This window comes from Durotheca rogersii (genome assembly GCF_024521655.1).
Source record: "Durotheca rogersii strain YMJ 92031201 chromosome Unknown GGS23scaffold_9, whole genome shotgun sequence".
NCBI classification, from domain to species: Eukaryota; Fungi; Ascomycota; class Sordariomycetes; order Xylariales; family Xylariaceae; genus Durotheca; species Durotheca rogersii.
In genome coordinates this window covers 1,296,390-1,316,642 of record NW_026251240.1, presented here as the reverse complement: position 1 = coordinate 1,316,642, position 20,253 = coordinate 1,296,390, and the positions used below count along the sequence as shown (strand labels likewise).

At 54.8% G+C, this 20,253-nt stretch overlaps 9 protein-coding genes across 9 annotated transcripts; 3 read left to right on the top strand and 6 right to left on the bottom strand.

Moving 5' to 3' along the window:
- Nucleotides 1-2,328: 2,328 nt before the first annotated feature.
- GGS23DRAFT_596751 (lariat debranching enzyme, C-terminal domain-containing protein) lies at nt 2,329-4,082 on the top strand (the record flags this gene model as incomplete). Its single annotated transcript, XM_051518524.1, has 3 exons — nt 2,329-2,370; nt 2,429-2,530; nt 2,604-4,082. 3 exons carry the CDS (start codon nt 2,329-2,331, stop codon nt 4,080-4,082), a joined length of 1,623 nt encoding a protein of 540 aa, XP_051372290.1.
- Nucleotides 4,083-4,873: 791 nt separating this feature from the next.
- On the bottom strand, nt 4,874-5,721 carry GGS23DRAFT_596750 (Skp1 family protein; the record flags this gene model as incomplete). Its single annotated transcript, XM_051518523.1, has 4 exons — nt 4,874-4,920; nt 5,012-5,151; nt 5,452-5,500; nt 5,583-5,721. The coding sequence occupies 4 exons, from the start codon at nt 5,719-5,721 to the stop codon at nt 4,874-4,876; spliced, it is 375 nt and encodes a 124-aa protein (XP_051372289.1).
- A 1,474-nt stretch (nt 5,722-7,195) lies between these two features.
- GGS23DRAFT_540259 (ras-domain-containing protein) lies at nt 7,196-8,949 on the top strand. Its single transcript, XM_051514810.1, has 3 exons — nt 7,196-7,710; nt 7,917-8,120; nt 8,265-8,949. The coding sequence occupies exons 1-3, from the start codon at nt 7,414-7,416 to the stop codon at nt 8,664-8,666; spliced, it is 903 nt and encodes a 300-aa protein (XP_051372288.1). The 5' UTR covers nt 7,196-7,413; the 3' UTR covers nt 8,667-8,949.
- On the bottom strand, nt 8,950-9,880 carry GGS23DRAFT_540260 (uncharacterized protein). Its single transcript, XM_051514811.1, has one exon. It carries the CDS (start codon nt 9,785-9,787, stop codon nt 9,233-9,235), a length of 555 nt encoding a protein of 184 aa, XP_051372287.1. The 5' UTR covers nt 9,788-9,880; the 3' UTR covers nt 8,950-9,232.
- A 42-nt stretch (nt 9,881-9,922) lies between these two features.
- On the bottom strand, nt 9,923-10,499 carry GGS23DRAFT_596748 (DASH complex subunit Dad1-domain-containing protein; the record flags this gene model as incomplete). The annotated part of the gene is made up of 2 exons (XM_051518522.1): nt 9,923-10,261; nt 10,368-10,499. 2 exons carry the CDS (start codon nt 10,497-10,499, stop codon nt 9,923-9,925), a joined length of 471 nt encoding a protein of 156 aa, XP_051372286.1.
- A 554-nt stretch (nt 10,500-11,053) lies between these two features.
- GGS23DRAFT_567635 (Metallo-dependent phosphatase) lies at nt 11,054-13,658 on the bottom strand. Its single transcript, XM_051516352.1, has 4 exons — nt 12,821-13,658; nt 12,319-12,760; nt 11,823-12,252; nt 11,054-11,739 (listed from the first exon to the last, which is right to left on the bottom strand). Exons 1-4 carry the CDS (start codon nt 12,978-12,980, stop codon nt 11,548-11,550), a joined length of 1,224 nt encoding a protein of 407 aa, XP_051372285.1. The 5' UTR covers nt 12,981-13,658; the 3' UTR covers nt 11,054-11,547.
- Nucleotides 13,659-13,828: 170 nt separating this feature from the next.
- Nucleotides 13,829-16,659, bottom strand: GGS23DRAFT_567633 (Smg-4/UPF3 family-domain-containing protein). Its single transcript, XM_051516351.1, has 2 exons — nt 16,256-16,659; nt 13,829-16,172 (listed from the first exon to the last, which is right to left on the bottom strand). Exons 1-2 carry the CDS (start codon nt 16,507-16,509, stop codon nt 14,450-14,452), a joined length of 1,977 nt encoding a protein of 658 aa, XP_051372284.1. The 5' UTR covers nt 16,510-16,659; the 3' UTR covers nt 13,829-14,449.
- Nucleotides 16,660-17,130: 471 nt separating this feature from the next.
- GGS23DRAFT_567631 (uncharacterized protein) lies at nt 17,131-18,664 on the top strand. Its single transcript, XM_051516350.1, has one exon. It carries the CDS (start codon nt 17,291-17,293, stop codon nt 18,593-18,595), a length of 1,305 nt encoding a protein of 434 aa, XP_051372283.1. The 5' UTR covers nt 17,131-17,290; the 3' UTR covers nt 18,596-18,664.
- Nucleotides 18,665-20,062, bottom strand: GGS23DRAFT_567629 (charged multivesicular body protein 3). The gene is made up of 2 exons (XM_051516349.1): nt 19,616-20,062; nt 18,665-19,468 (listed from the first exon to the last, which is right to left on the bottom strand). Exons 1-2 carry the CDS (start codon nt 19,661-19,663, stop codon nt 18,818-18,820), a joined length of 699 nt encoding a protein of 232 aa, XP_051372282.1. The 5' UTR covers nt 19,664-20,062; the 3' UTR covers nt 18,665-18,817.
- Nucleotides 20,063-20,253: the final 191 nt, after the last annotated feature.

Genomic DNA, 20,253 nt, shown 5'->3' with positions numbered 1-20,253 from the left:
CGTAATAAATAGTTCTTCGATTATTATTAGCTTTAATAATAAATTAAAAGAAGGAAAGATATTAAAGTTAAAATAATTACTTACGTTAAAAAAGAAGGACTTATTTACGCGCCTTTTTTAGTCTTTATTACGATAACGCTTATAAATATTCGCGGTATTTAAATTTATATTAAATTAATATTTCCCGTAACGACTATAGTATTTACGTCGTTCTTACTTTAGCGCTAATTAAAACCGTATTAAAATCGCGTAATCGGTATCGCTAATTACGTTAACGTCGAGGTCTTTCTCCTACCGTAACGGCTTAATTATAAACGAGCTTTAACGATTAAAAACGCTATTAAGTTCTTAAGAGCGAGCGGTATTTAAGGGAAAGGTTTAATTAAAAGGTCGGCTTAAGCGCGGTTACTTTCGCGTTAGTTTTAACGTAAGGGGTTTTAACGTAAAAAGCCGTAAAAGTCGGCCTCGACGTACTTATACTTACTTTAATATTAATTCTAACGTAAACGCGCGTAAAGGTCGGCTTCGACGAACTAGCTCTAGCGTTAATTCTAACGTAAACGCGCGTAGAGGTCGGCTTCGACGAATTAACTCTAGCGTTAATTCTAACGTAAACGCGCGTAAAGGTCGGCTTCGACGAACTAACTTTAGCGCTAGTTCTAACGTAAACGTACGTAAAGATCGGCCTCGACGAACTAGCTCTAGCGCTAGTTCTAACGTAAGCGTACGTAAAAGTCGGCCTCGACGAACTAACTCTAGCGCTAATTCTAGCGTAAACGCGCGTAAAGGTCGGCCTCGACGAGCTAGCTTTCGCGTAAGTATTCGAGGAGGTCGCCTCCGGGGCGCTAGTTCTAACGCTACCGTTAAATCCGCTAATTATAATTATATTATTAACGAAGAAAGTAAAGGAATAGGAGAAGGGTTACCGTTATTACGTCGGATTATCCTATGCCGTTTTCGAATTTATTATCGTAATACGTTACTTACGCGTAAAACTACTTTTTTAGCGCTTAAATTATATACCCGAGGCTACGCGATAATAAAATATAATCGATAATAAGTAATATTTAATCGCGGAGCCGGTTAAAGCGTTTTAAGCGTAAGATCGGATCGGGAATCCTATATAGAATTAGCGATAAAGTATAAACTACTAACATAGAATATTAACCTAAGTAAAACGGTATATATTTTCGCGGCAAAAGAAATAATTTTTTATAGATATAGCGTAATTTCGTAAATTAATAAATTATTCGATAGCTTAAATTCTTCCGTAAGTACGACATTCTTTAACTTAAAGTAACTTTATCTTAATTAAACTAAAGATAAATTATAAGGATAGATTATAAAATACGGAAAAGAATAAAAATTATATAAATAAGAATAAAAACGTATAAATAAACGCGTTAGTAAATATACGTAAGGATCTTAAGAGATAATAAGGATACGTTAAATAAGAAAACCTTTATTTATCCCGCCGTTTTTATTAGGTATACGTATTTTTAGGAACCCATAGCGCGTTTTTTAGCTAGTAAAAACAGAGTTTCCCCTAAATAATACCTCTTTATAGGGTTATTTATAGGGTTATTTACAGGGTTATTTACAGGGTTATTTACAGGGTTATTTACAGGGTTATTTACAGGGCTATTTACAGGGGTATTTAACCCCGTAATTAATTAATATAACAGGAGGTTATGCGTATTATAACTATCCTCCGGATAGGATAAGGTATGGCGGGGTGAGTCGCGTGGGTGAATCTGCCCGCCATGCATCTAACAATTGATAGCGGCCCTCAGCAGCCAGTTGACAGGAACCCGGATCATCTAACCGGAACGGGTAGTGGTTCAGGTACCTACCTCCTCACCTACAAGTTATTTGGACAGACTTTTTTTTGGTCAGATATCTGAGGTCCCTACCTCGAGGTGCTTACCCTACCTACCTCCTAACAGGTACCTATAACCTCCCCTACCTCCAGACGTACCTCCATACTGGCTTTTGACTGGACGTCCGCCTCGAGGCTGGCTCGAGTCTCCATTTGCGAAAAGACCCCGCTGGACCTTCTTCTGCTTCCACGCGAAGCTGCCTCCGTCAATGAGAACCCCGTCCATTTTGGCGAGAGCAAAGGTCTACGGGCTTCTCTTTACATGTGTCCCCAGGCGTCCTCTCTACGGCCTATGTGTTGCGAGGCCCGTCGCTGATCCCCGTCATCTCGACAACCGCACAGTTAGGCGCTACGGTTCTCGTACCCTGCCGAAGCCGCCTCCGCAGTCCCCCCTCCTGGACTGGGCTGGTCCGAGTCCTTCAGGCGTCAAGAAGCACTCTCGGGGCAAAATGGACGAGATTGACGGTGTCCGGATCGCCGTCGAGGGTTGTGTAGGTCGCCCGGCCACCGGGTACCGGGATCTGCCGTACTAACTCGGCCGTCGTCCAGGGACATGGCACCCTCGACGCCATCTACTCCTCCACCCGCATCGCCTGCGAGAAGCGGGGCTGGCCCAACGTTGATCTTCTGATCATCGCGGGCGATTTCCAGGTAACGACACCCCCAACCCCTCTCTTTACGCGTACGATGAGCGACATAGAGGGCTGACGTGGGTATACGACAGGCTGCCCGCAATGCGGGAGATCTCCTGGCCATGTCTGTACCGTCCAAGTACCGCCGGCTGGGTGACTTCCAGGCGTACTACCGCGGCGATAAGACAGCCCCATATCTAACAATCTTCATTGGCGGGAACCATGAGGCGAGCTCCCACTTGTTGGAGCTCTTCTATGGCGGCTGGGTTGCCCCTAACATGTATTACCTAGGCGCCGCCAACATCTTGCGCTTTGGGCCCCTCCGCATTGCCGGCCTAAGTGGTACCTATAACGAACCCGACTATAACCTGACCCATCACGAGCGCCTGCCGTTTCTTGGCAGAGATGTCAAGAGCGTCTACCATGTCCGTGAGATAGACGTGCGCAAGCTGCTGCTAGTGAGGGAGCAGATCGACATCGGTCTAAGCCATGACTGGCCACAAGGCATAGAGTATCTTGGTGACACCGAGTGGTTGTGGCAGGTAAAGCCTCATCTTAAGAAGGAGAGTGAAAGAGGAGAGCTAGGAAACCCAGCTGCCACGAATATTATGGATCGATTGAGACCTGCCTATTGGTTCTCGGGACACATGCACTGCAAATTCTCCGCCATCAAATCGTACCCTTCAGCTTGGAGCGGCAACCCCAAGTCCGCCACGGCTAAAGCAGAACAGCAGACAGGGGTTTCCGCCGCGGCAGCAGCGACAACGGAGGCCTCGTCTGGGGTTGGTGCGAACCCCGACGAGATTGATCTGGATATGGGCGACGACGAAGGAATTAACGATGAGGCGCCGCCAGCTGAAGCAACTGGCGACGCGAGCTCGGGACCATCGACAAGCGCTGCCGTCGCCGATGGGGTGGTCCCCGATGAACTCCGTGCACAGCTCCCTGCCTCGTTCGCGCCTTCGGCACCAGCAAAGCCTGCGCTGAAGCCAGGCCAGCCTGTCCCTCCCAGTATAACTAATAAGAAAACCCGCTTCCTCGCACTAAACAAGTGTCTCCCGGGGAGGGAATTCCTCCAGCTGGTCGACGCGGTGCCAGTTAAGCGTAATCATTTGCGTACTTATCCGCCGCTAAAGCCGCAACCAGGGGTGAAAGGCAAAGCTCAGCAGCGCTACCGCCTCGAGTACGACCCGGAGTGGCTCGCCATCACGCGCGTCTTCGCCCCGCTGGTTAGCATCGGGATTCGCGATGCCGTCCCGCCCGAAGACCTAGGCGAAGCCGCATACCGGCCGATGATCGACCGCGAGCGCGACTGGGTCGAGGAGCATATCGTGCGCGCGGGCAAACTACACATCCCCAACAACTTCGCCCGGACAGCGCCGCCGCAGAAGAAGGGGGACAAACAGTCCTCGACTCAGAATAAGCTTAGAGAATTTAGGAACCCACAGACGACGTTGTTCTGCAAGCGGCTCGGTATACCGGACTTGTGGGATACTCCAGAATCAGAGGGAGCCGAACCTCAGAACACCCCGGCAGAAGATCTCCCAGCACCAAATTCGCCTGAGACATGACGAAACGATGGGACGACTTCAAAGCAGAGCCCGGGAGGGGATGTGCAGAAGTTAAGGGATGGAGAGAGAAATAAGTCGTGACGCCTCTAGACGCGAGCCGGCTGGAATACGCGTTAAACCCAATCCCACTACTACTCGGTTTTGCTAAATAGGGGTGCCTGTACGACGAAACTACATGCACGAATAGGCAATTTGATATGATGAATGGACATGGGTAGCATGTCTACATACGTCCACAGCTGTATATGAACCAATTGCTGAGTAGACCGGGTCCATACAGGGCGGTAACTAGTAGCAGCGGGTGGTTGAAGCTAGATAGATGTCTCCCCTCCTAAAAAGCATGATCTCCACGGAGGAAGAGAAAGCCACGCAGAGTGACGGGGGAATATACTAGATATCGCTCTTCCATCCGTTATAGACATTCAACCCACGGGGAAGTGAGGAGTTGAACGCATATGCTTAGATGGGATGTACATGACCAGACATACAGGGAAGCGGTTGGGTGTCGATTGTTCAGCTCTGCGCACTGGGACCGCTTTACTTGTTTCGACGCAGGGTCCTCACCCAGGTCGTTCCCTCCGACTAGCGTTCGGTTACGATCTCAACGGGGGTGCAAAATTCTCTCAACCGCGATTCTGGCAGAGAAAACGAGGCCAAGCTCTGAATCCAATCTCTCTTTGGTTCCTAAAGAGGTTGTCGGGGCCGTAGTCTGGTCTCACAAAGGAAAGACATCATTCCTGGTGCTCGAAACGCCGTCAAAACGCGGGTCCATGCCCGTGTGTACACAGTATCTAGTCCCCGAGTGCAGTGCCCATAGGCACATTCATAGGGGTCTGCTCTGCAGTTAGGGGGGCAGAGGTGAGCGACAATCTAGTGAGCCTCCATGTGCTACAACGGCCGTGGGGGGAGGGGGGTAGGGCGAGCCTTACTGTCGAGGCCAAGGTAATTCCCCGCCATGAGGAGCTCCAGACACAGCTCGACGGGGATTTCCATGTCTGGGACGTCTTCGCTCTCGCGATACTTGTACCAGTAGTGGAAGTACTCAACTACCTTCTCCAGGACCATACCGCTGCGGGTCAGAAGTCGGTTAGCCCCTGATGCACATCTCTCGCTATCGCACGGAAGAACCACGGCGAAAGACGGGCCGCTCGCTCCGGGAATTGTCTCAGATCAAGTGTAGTTGGCTGTCATTCAGACCACCGTCCTGGACGGCGGTCTGTCGGTAAGAACACAGCGAAATAGTTGCAAATTCATCAACGACGGCGGCCGGCCAGCCTCGCTCCCTCCCGCGCATAATCAAGCGAATACGGGGGAGAAAGGGGGAGGGGCGGGAAAGGGGGGGAAAAGGAGCAAGGGAGACTCGACCTACTTGATCTCCTCGAAGACGCATCGACCCGTCCGCGCCTCGACGAATTGACCTGGCCCGCGTTAGCCGGGCCGACCCACGGATGGCGAGATAAGCGCAATTCCTTTTTCTGATTGATTAAGGAGAGATCTCACTCTGCGGATCCAGCATGCCCCTGATGACGGGGCTGACGAGGGTGGCCTGGAGAAGCACGACGAACTCGAAGCCGTCGCTCGAGACCAGCGTCACGTACTTGCTCTGCTCGGAGCCGCTAGCACTGCTGGCCGACGCCATCGTCCGGGAGCGGGGGGAGGGGGCGTGCGGGTATGAGCTAGCGGTTGCTGGTGACGGTGACGAGAATTCGACAGGTCTGCCCACGTCGACGATGGGAGGACTGTGGGCGTGGAAAGGAGAAGAGGGTGGGAATGGGTGGACGAGACGAGACGAGACGAGACGCGACCTCTTTGAAGGAGAATTTTGGGCGAGTGGAGACGGTTAGCAGGCTATTAAAAGTCCGCCGCAGGAGAGAGAAGTGGGCGGGTGAGGCATGTAACAGTGGCTTCGACCACTCCGTGGCTGACTCGGGTTAGGTAATACGAGCCGGGAGCCTTGGTACTTTGGGTACTGGAGGTAGGTACCTAGGTAGGTACCTACCTAGGTACAAAGAGGAGGGAAAGGAGGCGGGAGCTACCTGCAAGAGGTACCTACCTTGCCCACTAATTGTGGGTGCCTGAGGTACCTAATATATAGATAGGCACGCTGTAAGATACCTAATCTATAGGTACCTCCTAACCTACTTAACCTTAGTTGGCTTAGATACCTCCTACTCGCCATCCTAAGCGGCTTACATAGGTGGGTACCTAAGGTACCGAACCTATGGAGGTAGGAAGTACCTAGTTCTGCGTTTCAATATATAGGTAGGTAGGTAGGTAGGTAGGTAGGTAGGTAGGTAGGTAGGTAGGTAGGTAGGTAGGTAGGTAGGTAGGTAGGCCTATAGTCTGGCTCAAGTAACACTAGTGATGGACCCTCGAGGTTTCGGTGAGAGAGAAAGAGAGAGCTAAGACGGCTCACCGATCGGGCATCCATCTGATTAGCTGCCAATTTTAGATCCATCAGATCACACACCCTCCAAGCCCCCGGCCGGGTGCGTGGGAGGGACGGGCCTCTCGCTCTGCCAGCTGCGACGGCCATTGGACCCCGAAGGAGAACAGCGGGCTTGGTGGGGTGGTGTGGGGTCTGATTGGTGCGAGCGCAGCTGAAACGCTTAGGCCAGCACCGTTGCCGTGCCGACGGGCAGCTGGCGGCGTCTTCTTGTTGACCTCTGACGAAATCCACGCACCCAGGTCCGAACCAGCGAACCAGACGGATCGACCAAGCAACCATCCAATCCAACTCGGCCAACCCAACGACGCAGCCCAGTCGGAGAGCCAACCAGACCAGCTATCGACCTACCTCTTTTGCTACCCGACGCGAGCCTGCTTCGCTGCATACGGTTACCTGCCGTGACCTGCCGTTACGCACAGCAACATACGTCTGCATAGCTGCATAACAATTGCCTGCGGTGGTAACAGCAGTTGCTTGGTTGACTAAACAATCTGGTTCCTCCCTCAAAACTTCGAGATCCAGGCCTCGACGGAAAGTCTCACCTTCATTCCACTTCCTCTATTCCTCCCTCACTTTCCATCCCATCTCAGCCAGCCCAAAAACCCCCCAACTCCTCTCATCCTAACCCATCTCCAAGTAAACCCCCCCCGCCGTCCCATCCACATTCCCGCCCGTAACCAAACCAAGCCCCCCCTCGCTTCCGCATCGCCGTGCTTAATTCGAGGCTAAAGGCGACGAGACAAATTAGTACCGCCCACCACACATTTCCAAGAGACGGCGAGAGAAAGAGAGAAAGAGAGAGAGACACGAGAGAGAGTACCCTCCGCCGACCTCTCTGCCCTGCCCACCGTCTCGCACACCCCCCTCCCCCTCCCCCCAAGCATGGCGGGCTCACAGTTTCGCAATTCCTACTACGGCGCCGCCCAACCGATGAATGAGAAGTACGACAACGGCATCCAACGCCGACCCACCGGCAGCAGCAGTAGAGCCGACCGCAACACACGATCTAGCGAAGGCACCGTCAGCACAACGATGAGCGCCTCCACCTCGGGCAGGGAGTCCTCCGCAACACACGTCACCGAGGCGCCCGCATACTCCAAGAAGATCGTGGTCGTGGGCGACGGTGGCTGCGGCAAGACCTGCCTCCTGATCAGCTACAGCCAAGGCTATTTCCCAGAGGTACGTGCGATGAGCAGTCCCGTGTGCGACACCCATATATCCCAATGTTTATTTCCACGTATATGATTATATGTGTATATATATATCTATATATGTGTGAATATAACTGTTACTCCCTTGTCCCCGCTCATTATCTCTTCTCCCTCCCGTCGATCGATGGGAGCGAGTCGCGCGCGAGAGACGCTAATCACCACTCCCGCATCTAGAAATACGTCCCGACCGTCTTCGAGAACTACATCACCTACCCGACTCACCAACCGAGCGGTAAGACCGTCGAGCTTGCCCTGTGGGATACTGCCGGACAAGAAGAGTACGATCGACTGCGGCCGCTATCATACCCCGAAACCGACCTGATATTCGTCTGCTTTGCCATCGACTGCCCCAACTCCCTCGACAATGTCTTGGACAAGGTATGTTTATCGCCTCTATACCCCCTGCTTTTCCCCCTCAACCCCCCCCCCCCCCTGTTCTTCGTCCTCACCCCCCCTTCCCCTCTTTCGCGCTTTATAGATAAGACAATAAGGAACTGACTGAGGCTAATTCGTCACATGTAGTGGTATCCCGAGGTGCTGCACTTCTGTCCGTACACGCCGCTGATCCTCGTCGGACTCAAGTCGGACCTGCGAACCAAGAAGACGTGCATCGAGATGCTCAAGACGCAGGGGCTCACGCCGGTAAGCGCGGACCAGGGTGCGGCCGTCGCGCGCAAGATGGGGGCGCAGTACATGGAGTGCAGCAGCAAAGAGATGACGGGCGTCGACGAGATCTTCGACCAGGCGATCCAGACCGTCGTCGTCAACGACCGGCGCACCCTCGAGGTGGCGATGGCCTCGGCCCCGACGTCGTCGGCCGCCGGCGGAGCCGGAGCCTCGTCGAGCGGCGGGCGCGACGGCGGCGGCGGCATCCCCGGCGTCCGCGCTTTTAAGAAGAAGAAGCGGAACTGCAACTTCTTGTGAGAGGAGAGGGAAGGGACCGGGAAATGGAATGGCGAGGCGGCGGCGGCATTCCTCCTACCAGAAGCGGCAGCCATGCTTGGCGCAGGGACGGCGGCGACTGAAAAGCCGAGTAATGACCCCCTTGGCATGACATTTTATGTTTCTGTCTCTATTCCTCCACGACGTTATTTTTTTTTTCTCGCCTTCTCTCACGACTGCGGGAGGGAGGGTGGTTACCTTTTCTGGGAACAGCCAACGCTCGACGCCTTCGAACTTGGTGCCCCTACCATCTTCGTCTCCTTCTCTCCCCTTGCCTACTTCTCACCTCCCCTCCCTCCCTTGCCGGGTTCCCTCGACGGGTCTCTCGCAGACGCGATACGCCACCGCACAACGTTTTTTTACGGGTCTAATGAAACGAGGTTTTCTTTTTCGCTTGTACAGGGGGAAAATGGGGGTTTCTAGCTTCCCCTCTAAGAGTCTCTCTATCTCTTGGGCTTGCTGGCTAGGCTGGACTAGACTAGGCTGGGCCGGGCTGGTCGAGTCGGTAATATACAACTGCCCACACACACTGCAAACTTGTTTCTTCCTCAGCTTTTTTTTTCTTTCCCTTTTTCCTTTTTACACAAAGTCGGTGGGCCAGACGAGGAAAGAATAGAGAAGGGGTGATCAGTCACGGTATCCCCTTTTCGTTTTCTGATTTCTCTCCCAGCAGCAGCAGTAGCAGCAGCAGCCACCACGGACCAGAGCAAGAGAGAGAGAGGGGAGGGGGGGGAGTATGAGACACAGAGAGAAGGAGAGTAAGGAGAGGGTGAGAGATGATGAAGGGGATTGGACCCGGAAACTCGCGCGCGTGTATCAAATCGTGTCATACCCTTTTGAGGGGCCGATCTTCTCCTTTTGTCATCATTGCGTGCTGTACAGACTTGTTTTGACACTATCCATGCATCCATCCGTCCGTCAAACCCATCCCTACCGGCCGTGGTTTTCGGGGCGGGAAATAAAATGAAAATTCCTAATACTGCTCTATGTCCGTCCCGTGTGCCAGCGCATGAAATGAAATGCGCGCGTAGATGAAACGCGCACAGTAATACCCCTAGACCCCAAGCCTGGATGCGCGTCCCAGGGCGGGGTATCCTCCTCATCGCCGTGGTCCTACACCCCGCCGCCCGGTCCCATCCTGCCACTCCCACCGTGTCCCGGAGTCCCTCGTAGAATTTTCCTTCTTTCCCCCACCTCTCTCCCCTCCCCTTCTCGACCCCCCGGTAGTTCTCCCTCCGCTACCTCCTCCCCAGCCTCCCCGCAGCCGTGGCCAGGGTCGGCGAGGGGGGATGATCCTCATCGTCACTACTCTCGTCGTCTGCCCCCTGCTCCTCCTGCTCCTGCTCCTCCTTCTGCTTCTGCCGCCGCGCCGTCTCGGCATCGGCTCGCGGCACCGGCGGCGGCGGCGGCGGCGCGGACTCGCCCGCACCGCGGGCTTCGTCGGCGGGGGCGGCGGCCATGACGCCCTCGAACTGGGACCACAGCGCCTCGACCGACGCGAACTCGTTGCCCACCGCCACCACCGCCTCCACCGCCCGGTTCAGCTTGTTGATGCTCGCCAGCACCTGCTCGAAGCTCTGCGCTCCCCCACCCAAACAACCCCCGCGCGTCGGTTAGCCCGCCGCCCGCTAAGCAAGCAAAGGAGGGGGGAAGGGGGGGGAGGGGGAAGGGGGGGGCAGGCACCATCGCGATCTCCCCAATCACAGCCTCCCGCTGCTGCTCAAAGTACGTCTTCTCCCGCGTCGCGCTGCTCCTGCTGCCGCCGCTGCCGCCTGGCGCCGGCGTCGCGGTCGCCGCCGCGTGCGACGACGACATTGGGTGCGTGCGTGCGTGCGTGCGTGGCGAGGCGGAGCTCCTCGCGGTCGGTCGGGAGGCGTGGGCGTGGGGTAGGTAGGTAGGTAGGTACGTCGGTTATGCACGGCTTTTCTCTCTTGCCTGCCTGCCTGTCTCTCCTTCTCCTCGCGCTTCTCCGAGTTGTCTGTCGGTGTGTGTGCGGTGTGGGTTCCTAGAGGTGGCTTGGTGAGAGGGCGTCGAGTTAGCTGGGGAAGACTGAGTAGAGATAGAGAGGTTGTGGTGGAGGTAGGTAGGTAGGTAGGTAGGTAGGTGGGTAGATGGAGCTGGTTTGTGGTGGCTGACGGCATGGTTCGGAAAGATAGCTGTGTAATACTCGCCTATGGATACCTGAGGTACCTAGGTAGATACCTAGGTAGACTGGGGCGGGCCGCCCGTTGGTGGGGTTCGGCTGGGGAGAGACAGAAAGCCTCTCTGGCTAGTGGCCGCTCCCCCAGAAGGCCGGCCTTCTTTGTCCAACTCGGGCGTTATATCCTGGCATATTATTTACCTGTCACCTCGCTACGCCGACCTGGCTTACGAGACCGTGTCGAGAGGGATCAGAATACATCCTAGCTTCTATCACAAACTCGGACGTGCGACTATTCGGGCGTGATAAGCATGTGTCCACATTAGTAGCATGTTGCCGTATGCTGGACATAGCAAGACGGAGATAGCCTCCCTTACGAATCGCTCTTACATCGTCTCATAGCCTACATCCCAAGTAGGCCCGCTCGCCCTCTACTATACATACTACCTATACATAGATGGGGAGACGGAGCTCCAATTCCCAATATCTTGCCCCCGTTTCCCCGTTACCAAACACGTCCCGTTCGTCCTTCGTCACTCGATGCACTCTCTCTTTCCGCATTTACGTTACCTCTCATGTCCGTGTCTATGCCTGTTCGTTCCTCCACCATTCCCTTGTGCTTGGAAAATCCGACACGAAAATCCCTCAGAAACCCTGCCCGAACGCCAATGTGGTATCAAGAACCTCGACTTCATGACCTATGTGTGGTGTATAATACATTCATTACAAAAAGTAATCCGATGGGCCGCGCCGTCCTGCTGGCACGTGCCTCATGTCGTCGGGCACCGCCGAGAAGATGCTGAACTTCGGGTCCAGGTTCTTATCTACTGACATGATCGAAGCCACATTCCCGCACCGGTAGCAGTAATTCGGCGCGGACCACACCGTAACAACCGAGCTCTGCGCGAAGTGGTACTATCGGCCCATTAGCAGACCGAGCATTAAATATATGTAACAGTCCGAGAGACGGGGGAGGGGAAGAGGGGGGGCAGTCTTACTTTGTAGCCTTCGTTGACGAGTTGATGCGCACGAGCGATCAGCTTAAGACCGTTGACATGGTTGAACTCTGTCGCTACCTTGTCGCCGAAGAGCCATCCGGCACCCCGCGGGCTGACCGCCCACGTCTCGACTTCCTCGGGGTCGCTCCAGACGAGATCACAGAACGCGCCCTCGTGAGGTATTTCTTGCGCGCGTGCCACTACGCGAATCTGGTCGATGGTGCGGATCTCCGGACTCAGCCCTCCGTGGACGCATAGTATTTCGCCGTCGACGATGGCCGCCAGGACCAGGAAATCAAATACCTGGCAGCACGACTTCCACACCGACGCGTTCCCGTACTTCTGCTGGCATTCCTCGTAAAACCCATACACCTGGGTGATTTGCCGGGACTCGTGGTTTCCACGGACGAGCACGATCCGATCGGGATACCTAGATACCGAGCATGTTAGAATCAAACGAACGCCGAAATACACGGGCGGTCCGATCTCCGCTTACTTGGCCTTGAGACACATAAGCAGTGTAAATGTTTCGAGGCTGAAGTAGCCGCGGTCGACAAAGTCTCCTAAGAATACGAAGCGGGTGTCGGCATTGTCGACCGGTGGGGCGCCAGGCGAATTGGGCTGGGAAATTGTTGTAACTTCGGCAACATCGTCGTCATCGTCTTCAATATTAACAGAATCGTCCCCGGGAAGGCCGGCACTGTCTCCCGCTTGACTCTTCCCCTTTCCCAACTTCTTTTTCAACTTGGGGTTCGTGATCTCGGTCGGTGGCTCGATATCGGCTGATGTAATTACTGAGGTTGCGCTCGCCGGAGGTTCCGTGGCAGGTTGGCCAGGCATGCCGCCGCTGACGCGGAAGAGCTCAAGCAGGTCGTAGAATTGGCCGTGTATATCACCGCAGATAGTGACCGGGGTGACGACAGGTTGGATGTTGGACTCTGAAACCCCGTGTTAGATTACGTTTTGCGATGGCCCAAGTATCAGGAGCAGGAGCATACCTTCCATCAAGACCTCTTTGACCATCTCGCATAGCTCCTTCATCACCGACTCTGGCAGGTAGCGGCATTGCTTGGCTTGCTCGAGCCATTCGTCTAAGCCAGCTCCGGGAGTCAAGTTAGCCGGTCCCGGTTTGGGGACGGCGATGCGGGGGGAGGCCATTGCCTCAGTTTATACGGTTATGTGAGTCGGATGTGTCGACCTGTGGTCGGTGTGGATGCTGCGGCGTAGATCCGCTGAAACGGACTGCTGTGGCGTCGGCGAGTTGGATAGCAGTGGGTGCGGGACCAGCGCCAAGCACGAGGAGGGCGAATTATCTCGTGGTCTAGAACTTCCAGTGCCGACGTCAATTTCGCGAGTCGGGATATGAACTTCAAAAGGAGCACGGGTAAGTTGAAAGGTCTATTTGGGAAAAATCGGTGTCCTGGCGCTGCCTAGGATACGACGAGTCACTCGAGTACTCAGCGGGTCGATACCAATTCGGGTGAGTACGCGCATACGTAAAAAGGACCAAAAAGATAGAGGCTCGAAAGAATGCCTACGACAAGAAAGGGCTGGGCAGATCGCGGCCACCGGGTCGTCGCGAGATCTCTGTGAATCTCGGACTAGCTGCGGATCCTCGGAATGTCGCGCTCTTGCGGGTCGAGTCGCCGGAATCTTTCCAGTAGGGATCAATTGACGGGTGGAACCCAACGGCAGCAAGTGCTCCTAGCGAATCTTCTGAAGGCCGTTCGGAACGAGAGAGCCGGGCCCTCAACGACGCTTGGGTGGTGCTTGAGAAGGTTGGAGGAAATGATGTCTCGTCACCAGGTCAGGCGCCGGTCCCAGCAACTGTGCAAGGAGGGAGGTCGAAGGGCTCATCATCCACCTCTCTACCCAGGCCATTTCTCGGCTCGGCTCGGAAACTTATTTATTCCGAAACTCTTAGGCCTGAAAGGGGGCCCCGCCCATCCATTCGGCTCATTGTACCTACTTGTACTTGCTCGTAGTGGCGTCGGTGGAGGACCTCGTGTACATAATGTATGCATATATTCATATGTACTTAACCGATAACCCCCCCCAGAAGTATGGTGAACAGCAGTGCACAGCCAATGCTCTTAGCACGAAGCAATAGAGACAACAGAATCAGGGAGTAGCAAAGTCTGAATGACTGCCCCATATCATTATAAGCAACCCTACCACTAAAGAGCCTTACCCGTGTATATCTAGGATACGTTATTGGTGATGCTTCTTGGCCCAGATTCGTCCAGACTAGTAAGGTATGCTCGATACCAGCAGTAGCCGCTTCTCGCTGGAAAAGGCCGACTCTAACTCTGTCCACCTATTAACCAGCGCACATTTCAACGGCCGGATTACGCCACCACAGCAGATGATCGTGTCGGCCCTGAACAGGGCACCAGTTAATGATACCCCAAATGATATCGCACGACACAAGCGGCGGCTAGCCACCTCATGATGAAGTGGAGCTTTCCCCATGACTTCTCCGCGCCCTCAACTGATAAAGGAGACGTAGCACCCTCAAAGGAGTCATCGTGTGCTGATTCGGCTCTCATATGCCAGCTTTAGAGACGATTCGCTGCATGTAACGGTCAACTACGTAGTCAAAAGTAGCATCTAGTGGTAATTATTGGTCATGAACCGGCTGCGGCCTTAGAATCCGTAGGTGTTGCGGAACTGGCCGTCTCTTCAATCGGCCCATTCCCGTTGTTTGCGTTGGCTGCTCCTTTCCGGCCTCGACCGCGACCACCACGCTTGGGACGATCGCCGGCTGTATCGTTGGTAGATTTTCCAGCACTGGCAGTCTTTTCACTCGCCGCCTGGACTTGAACCTGGGCCGGGGCGGGGGCAGGGGCGGGGACGGGGGCGGAGGCTTGCTTCTTGGGCTCCTTTCGCTCAAGCACCTGCACAGCGCCTTGCGCGACAGTGACCGGGCTTGCAGCAATAGCTCGCACTAGGCTCTCGTGATCTGCGAAGTCGAGGTACGCGAAGCCTTTGCGTTTGTCGATCTCGACGAACGTGACAGAACCATAAGCCTCCATAGTTTGCTTGAGTACGGCCTCAGTGATACCCTGCGAGGCGTTGGCGTGTTTTATGAAAGCTCGTACCATTCCCGCCGTCACCGGCGTGGCGGTAGAAGCCTTCTTTTGTGACGAAGATCCTTGCTTGCTGGAGGTTGCCTTACTGGAGGTAGCCTTAGGACCTGTCGGGGGAGCCGGGGTCGAACTGGAAGCAGCCGTGGAGACAGGGGCTGTCGATGCTGAGACCGCTTGAGGGACATCATCCTTTCTCTTCAAGATGACAGGAGTGGTAATTTGGGTCTGCTTAGGGGGGTTGCTTGCGCCCTCACTTCCCTTACCTTTCGCAGAATCGTTGGAAGCATTCGGCTTTGCCGACTTTGCACCCCGAGGTCGGCGGGAGCCTTCTGCTGCTGAGGCTTTCGGCGCGGTCGACGCAGGAGGAGGGGGTACGGGAGAAGGCTGGCTTGACGCCGCCGGGGCTGAAGGGGTTGAATCTTTGCTGTCCTTCTCTTTGCTCGTATCGGTCTTGACGGCCTGGTCCGCTTTGGCGGCATCTTGGCGGGCTCTTCTATGGGCGCTTCCGGGACTGAGACCGAGGTCGCGTTGTAAGATCTTGGCGGCGGCGGCAATCCCAGCGCGCCGAATCTTGGAGGGGGCTTCATCGGTTGGTTTGTTGGCAGCGGGTTGGGTAGCGGCGCTAGCACCGGCACCGGCACTTGTACCGGCACCGCTAGCAGGTTTGGCTGCCTCGACTGCTACTTGGGGTGCCGGCTTCTTTATTAGAATTTTCACTGGTTCCTTCACTTTCTCCTTCTCCTTGCCTGCGGCCTTCTCATGTTTATCGGCCTTGGATTCCTTGGACTTCTTCTTAGAATCCTCCTGGTTTCCCTTCGGCTTCACATTTTGAGATTCGTGTCGAGAGTGTTTGCCGCTCTTCGCGCTGGCGACCTCCTTCCCTTTGCTCGCCTTCTTTTCTTTGAGGAACTCGACCAAAGGGGTAGTGTTGACCTTCGCATCGACTTTACCGGCGTCTTCAGAGACCTGGTTGCCTTCGGTTTCCTTGGGAGCTGGGTCTTGCGTAAGACTGTCAAGAAAAGCCATGAAATCGGAATCTTGGTCAATTGTACCCTGTTTAGGGTCCGCCCGTTTCTTTTTCGTTGGTACCTTCTGATAGATAGAAACTTCTACGTACGGTGGCCCGACGAGGGCGCTGTCGTTGAAGGACCGCTTCTCGTCCTCCCATGTCGACCTCTGGACGATGTCGGCCACCAAAGGGGTGTCTTCGGCTCGCTGGACTTGGAGATAACATCGTGCCGGAGTAGATGGGTAGGCGGGGCTGCCGACGCAAGATGAATTAGATCCTCTTTTCCAATGCTCATCCTCTGTGCTGCATCTTCCATAGCCGGGAACGGGACTCACTCTTGCGATATTTGACCATCATGGAATCGTGTCCAATCCACCTTTCCGTTGCGACTTTTCCACTCGTCGCCGAGGATGGCCCAGAACTCGGCTTCGCTCAATCCGGGGGGGAGTCGGCGGATGACAACTTTCCTGCCTTTCAGGGGCTCTCTGGTCTTGGGTGCCTTCGGCGCATCATTAGATGCGTGCGCAGTGCTTGCGGACAGGACGCCCGAGGCGCCGTTTGGCTTTCGTGAGGTCGCTGGGGTCGCCATCCTACACGGGTCGGAAGGCGCGGATGAATTCTAGCATGACACAGAGTCCCTCGTCGCTTGGGTTTGTGATGTTCTTTCGATGTGACATAAAATGGGCGACGAGAAAAAGCGGCCGTGTGGGATGGAGGAGGAGAGAGAGAGGGACTTGGAGAATTGGAATTATCCATTAGAGGGAGAGCTCCCGGCCGGACCTGGCAAATTACCCCACTTACACATGACTTTATGCGTGTCACTTGGGTAATCTATGTACATAGTACCTAGGGGTGGATCCTGGCGATCCTATTGGCCAGAGTGATTAGGTAATCAGAAAAGGAGGCTCCCATAGGAAAATGACCCTAATAGAAGGCTGACTGACCAACCAGGATTGGCCAAGCCTCAGAACTACCTAACTCATAGCAATTTTGTTGACTTTGTTCCGGGTTCGGCGCACGGGTTTCTGAGATCACGTGACTCTAGCGGCACCTGCCCGTTCTTGAATTCATGCGTAGGTGAATAGGATTTATATCGACATTACCACATACCTAGGTAGAGAGGTATTACGACTAATGGACGAGACTCGTAATGGGAAAAGCTTGATGATGATGATGAAGCTATCTCTCTACCTAAAGCTTAAGTTATTCTCCTATTGAAGCTTATAAGGCTTATATAAGCTCCGTAATCGGTATCGGAGGATGCCGTGGATGCCGTGACAAGAGATAAGATCAGGCTACCTTCCCCCATCAATAGATGAAGTACAGGAGACAATCTTGGGGCAAAAGCGACTCCGGCAAAACATCCTCAGATGTCCGATGACGGGGATCCTCGCTACTTCGGCGCTCTGGCGCCCGAGCTCATCGACAATGTTTTGTTCGAGATCGACTCAGTGCGCGCCCTCAGCAACTCAATCATCGCCTCCCGTTACGCCCGTCGGCGCTTTGAGGGGCGAAAACATCCTGTCCTCTGGCGCGTCCTGCAGAACGAGCTCGGCCCCGTTTTAACGGATGCCAAGTTCCTACGCCTGTTTCCTTACGCGGACCCTGGCGGTAGCCCGCAGAAGTGGATGGCGTATCGGGATGGGATCCACAACATGGCTGCAGTTCACAAGGGCATGTTAGGTAGCGACGGCTGCGGTAGGGCAGGAGGCGATGTGGCTGTCCCAAGCTTTGCGGAGCTGACCCAACTCTGTCGCACGCTCCACAAGATGAATTTCCTCGCCAGCACCTACGTCACGGCGCAGCTGCGCTCGTTCAGCGGCGAGGAACTGGCCACTGCGCCGCCGTCGCGCGCGGAGCGGCTGCGAGTGTTGCGGGCGTTCTACCGGCGCCAGATCGTCTGCAACACCTGGGCGCCGACGAGGCGAGAACTCTACTGGACGAACCAGGACACGGCCGCCATCAGTAACACTAGCGAACACCAGGGCGAGCGCCTGGGCCTCTTCGCCGCCTTTGAGCCCTGGGAGCTGCAGCAGGTTGACCACGCCGACTGGTTCGTCACCCGGCTCTGCGCGGCGCTCTGCCTCGCCGGAGAGGAGGTAGCGCAGCCGATCGGCGAGGCCAAGTTCGGCGATATTTTCTCCCATGCAGACCACCTAGTACAGTACATGCGAGAGCATCCGAGCATCACAGACACCGTGCTCCGCACCTCATTGTCACCGCGGCGGCTGAGAAGCCAAGAGGTTCCCGATGCCACGCCTGCGTGCAGCCAATATATAGAGCGGTATTCCCTGCTTTGCCCTCAGTTCGCCTGGCAGATCCAACGGTTGGAGAGTTTCCCGGACCCAGCGAGAGACCAACACGGCGAGCAGCAACAGCAGCAGGAAGATGACAGCGGACTATCGGTCAACTTTGTCGGGGACGCGGTGGACCTACCCCCATTCGGCTGGGTGGACGCGCTGGATGGGCGCTATGTGAATTGCTTTGGAGACGCGCTTGTCGATTTCATTTCCCGGACGGTGGTGCCGGACGACAAGGAGATGTATTTCGCGTGCCATGTTTCTCTAGAGGCGTGGAGAAGCGCCGGGTTTGCGTTGTGGGATCAGAGGAGAGTCAAGGCTATTAAGGAGCTGGACCGGCTGAGGACTCTGCGGACAGGGTGGCTTGTGTACTAGTGGTGTCGCGGGACACGGTGATGTTTTGGCTAGAGAGTAGGTTGATACTGAACAGCAACGAGCCTTATTTTGTCCGACGTGCACAGTAATGTATCCTGGGAAGGCACCTACTTCCTCCATGTTGTCAATGCCTCATACCACATACACCGGGAAAATACATTCGATATCAAAACAAAGGCCGAAGAGAAATATAAAAGCGTAGAAAATCAACCGTTAAAGAGTCTAGCTTCTTAAGGCTTCTAGCCTATTTCGCATCTGGCCCATCATCGCCTCGGTGTCTTCCTCCTCCTTCTCCTGGGTGGTTGCAGCGACGGGTTCTGGAGCGGTCAGGGCGGTATTAGACAGCTTCCCGGTAGTAGCTATACGCTCTTCGAGGATTTCCCTTAGCACCTTGTCAACCTCCTCCTCGGCAGTCTCCTCCTCGAACTCGGCGAGGCTATCGTCAGGCAAATTCTCTCCGACCATCTCCTCGATGATGCCCGCCTTCGTAAGTTCCTTAGAGAGCTCCTGCATCGTGCCTGCTAGCTGGGGTACGCGGATGAGCAAGTTAACGTCGCGCATAACGCCGACGGCGACGCGTATGCTGCCTTCGATTCCTTGGAGCGCGAAAGCCTCGTTAACCTGCATCTGAACGCTGCTGAGCTGCGCCTTGGACGTCACCAGGCGGGTTGACATCTTGCGGCACCGGATCAGCTCCTGCGCGAAGACTCGCACGTCCCGGCGCGCCTGCGCCTGTCGCTGAGGGTCCCGCGCCGCTCGCTTGTCCGCCTCCAGGATCAGGTTCCTCGCCCTGGCTTCCTGTTGCTTCATGTGCACGATATCGCGGTCTAGTTTGCGGGCGTCGGACCGGATGAGTGCGTTACATTTTCGGAGCTGTAGCGTTTGGCATGAGCTGTCAGCGGGTTCGACGGCAGTAGACAAATTGTCGTCAGAGGAACTTGGCTTGACGTTCACAGTCGGCAGCAAAGTAGGATGATGGCATGCGATGCTGCGGAGAGTGACGCTAGAGGGCAGGCCTACCTGTGCCTTAGGGTCAGGCTTTACGAACATCGCTCTGAGATTCTCCATCGCGACGACGGAAGACAGGTAGGTAATGCTGGGATGTTACAGAGTCCTTGAGGCTATCGTTGGCCGATCTCATTTGTCGTAGACACGAGGCGACGTCGACTGTCCGGCAGATCAGACCTCTCGTGAGGATGAGAAAACGGTGTTGGCACTAGGTGGCCAGGCAACTTCGCCGTGGGTTTTACTGGCGCATGTGCCCCCGGCGTGTTTAGCGGTGCCGTTGTTCTTGGGGGCCGCTTGATGGGAGCGGAGGGACTGCCTCCAATAACGGCAGCCTGGATGGATCCCGATCGCGTAGCCTTGACAAAAATCAGGCGTCAGGCCAGAACTGAGATGAATCGGAGCGTCGATGGCCGGCGAAAGTAAAGGGTCAGAAAGAATAAGTATTGCGGGGAAGGAAAGGTGTTGGTTACATTGGTGGTCTCAGGAGTGGAGATGTAGGTAGGTATATTAAAAGCCACTGACCACCAACCAACATGTCAAGAAGCCACGGCCATTGGGTGCAAGACGGCTAAGTCTCATCATATATGGTGAGTTTCTTGGTGTATGGGTTCTTTCCGCAATCTCCAGTGTATTGATGGAAGATGTTTAAA

Excerpts from the sequence above, each read along its gene's own strand:
- GGS23DRAFT_540259 (XM_051514810.1), top strand. The coding sequence starts at position 7,414 with ATGGCGGGCTCACAGTTTCGCAATTCCTACTACGGCGCCGCCCAACCG. Across the intron at positions 7,711-7,916 it reads GCCAAGGCTATTTCCCAGAG|AAATACGTCCCGACCGTCTT; the intron begins GTACGTGCGATG and ends TCCCGCATCTAG. Across the intron at positions 8,121-8,264 it reads TCGACAATGTCTTGGACAAG|TGGTATCCCGAGGTGCTGCA; the intron begins GTATGTTTATCG and ends CGTCACATGTAG.
- GGS23DRAFT_567629 (XM_051516349.1), bottom strand. The coding sequence starts at position 19,663 with ATGGAGAATCTCAGAGCGATGTTCGTAAAGCCTGACCCTAAGGCACAG. Across the intron at positions 19,469-19,615 it reads AGCCTGACCCTAAGGCACAG|CTCCGAAAATGTAACGCACT; the intron begins GTAGGCCTGCCC and ends CAAACGCTACAG.
- GGS23DRAFT_567633 (XM_051516351.1), bottom strand. The coding sequence starts at position 16,509 with ATGGCGACCCCAGCGACCTCACGAAAGCCAAACGGCGCCTCGGGCGTC. Across the intron at positions 16,173-16,255 it reads GATGGTCAAATATCGCAAGA|CCCCGCCTACCCATCTACTC; the intron begins GTGAGTCCCGTT and ends TTGCGTCGGCAG.
- GGS23DRAFT_567635 (XM_051516352.1), bottom strand. The coding sequence starts at position 12,980 with ATGGCCTCCCCCCGCATCGCCGTCCCCAAACCGGGACCGGCTAACTTG. Across the intron at positions 12,253-12,318 it reads CTTATGTGTCTCAAGGCCAA|GTATCCCGATCGGATCGTGC; the intron begins GTAAGCGGAGAT and ends CTCGGTATCTAG. Across the intron at positions 11,740-11,822 it reads TCGTCAACGAAGGCTACAAA|TACCACTTCGCGCAGAGCTC; the intron begins GTAAGACTGCCC and ends ATGGGCCGATAG.
- GGS23DRAFT_567631 (XM_051516350.1), top strand. The coding sequence starts at position 17,291 with ATGTCCGATGACGGGGATCCTCGCTACTTCGGCGCTCTGGCGCCCGAG.
- GGS23DRAFT_540260 (XM_051514811.1), bottom strand. The coding sequence starts at position 9,787 with ATGAGGAGGATACCCCGCCCTGGGACGCGCATCCAGGCTTGGGGTCTA.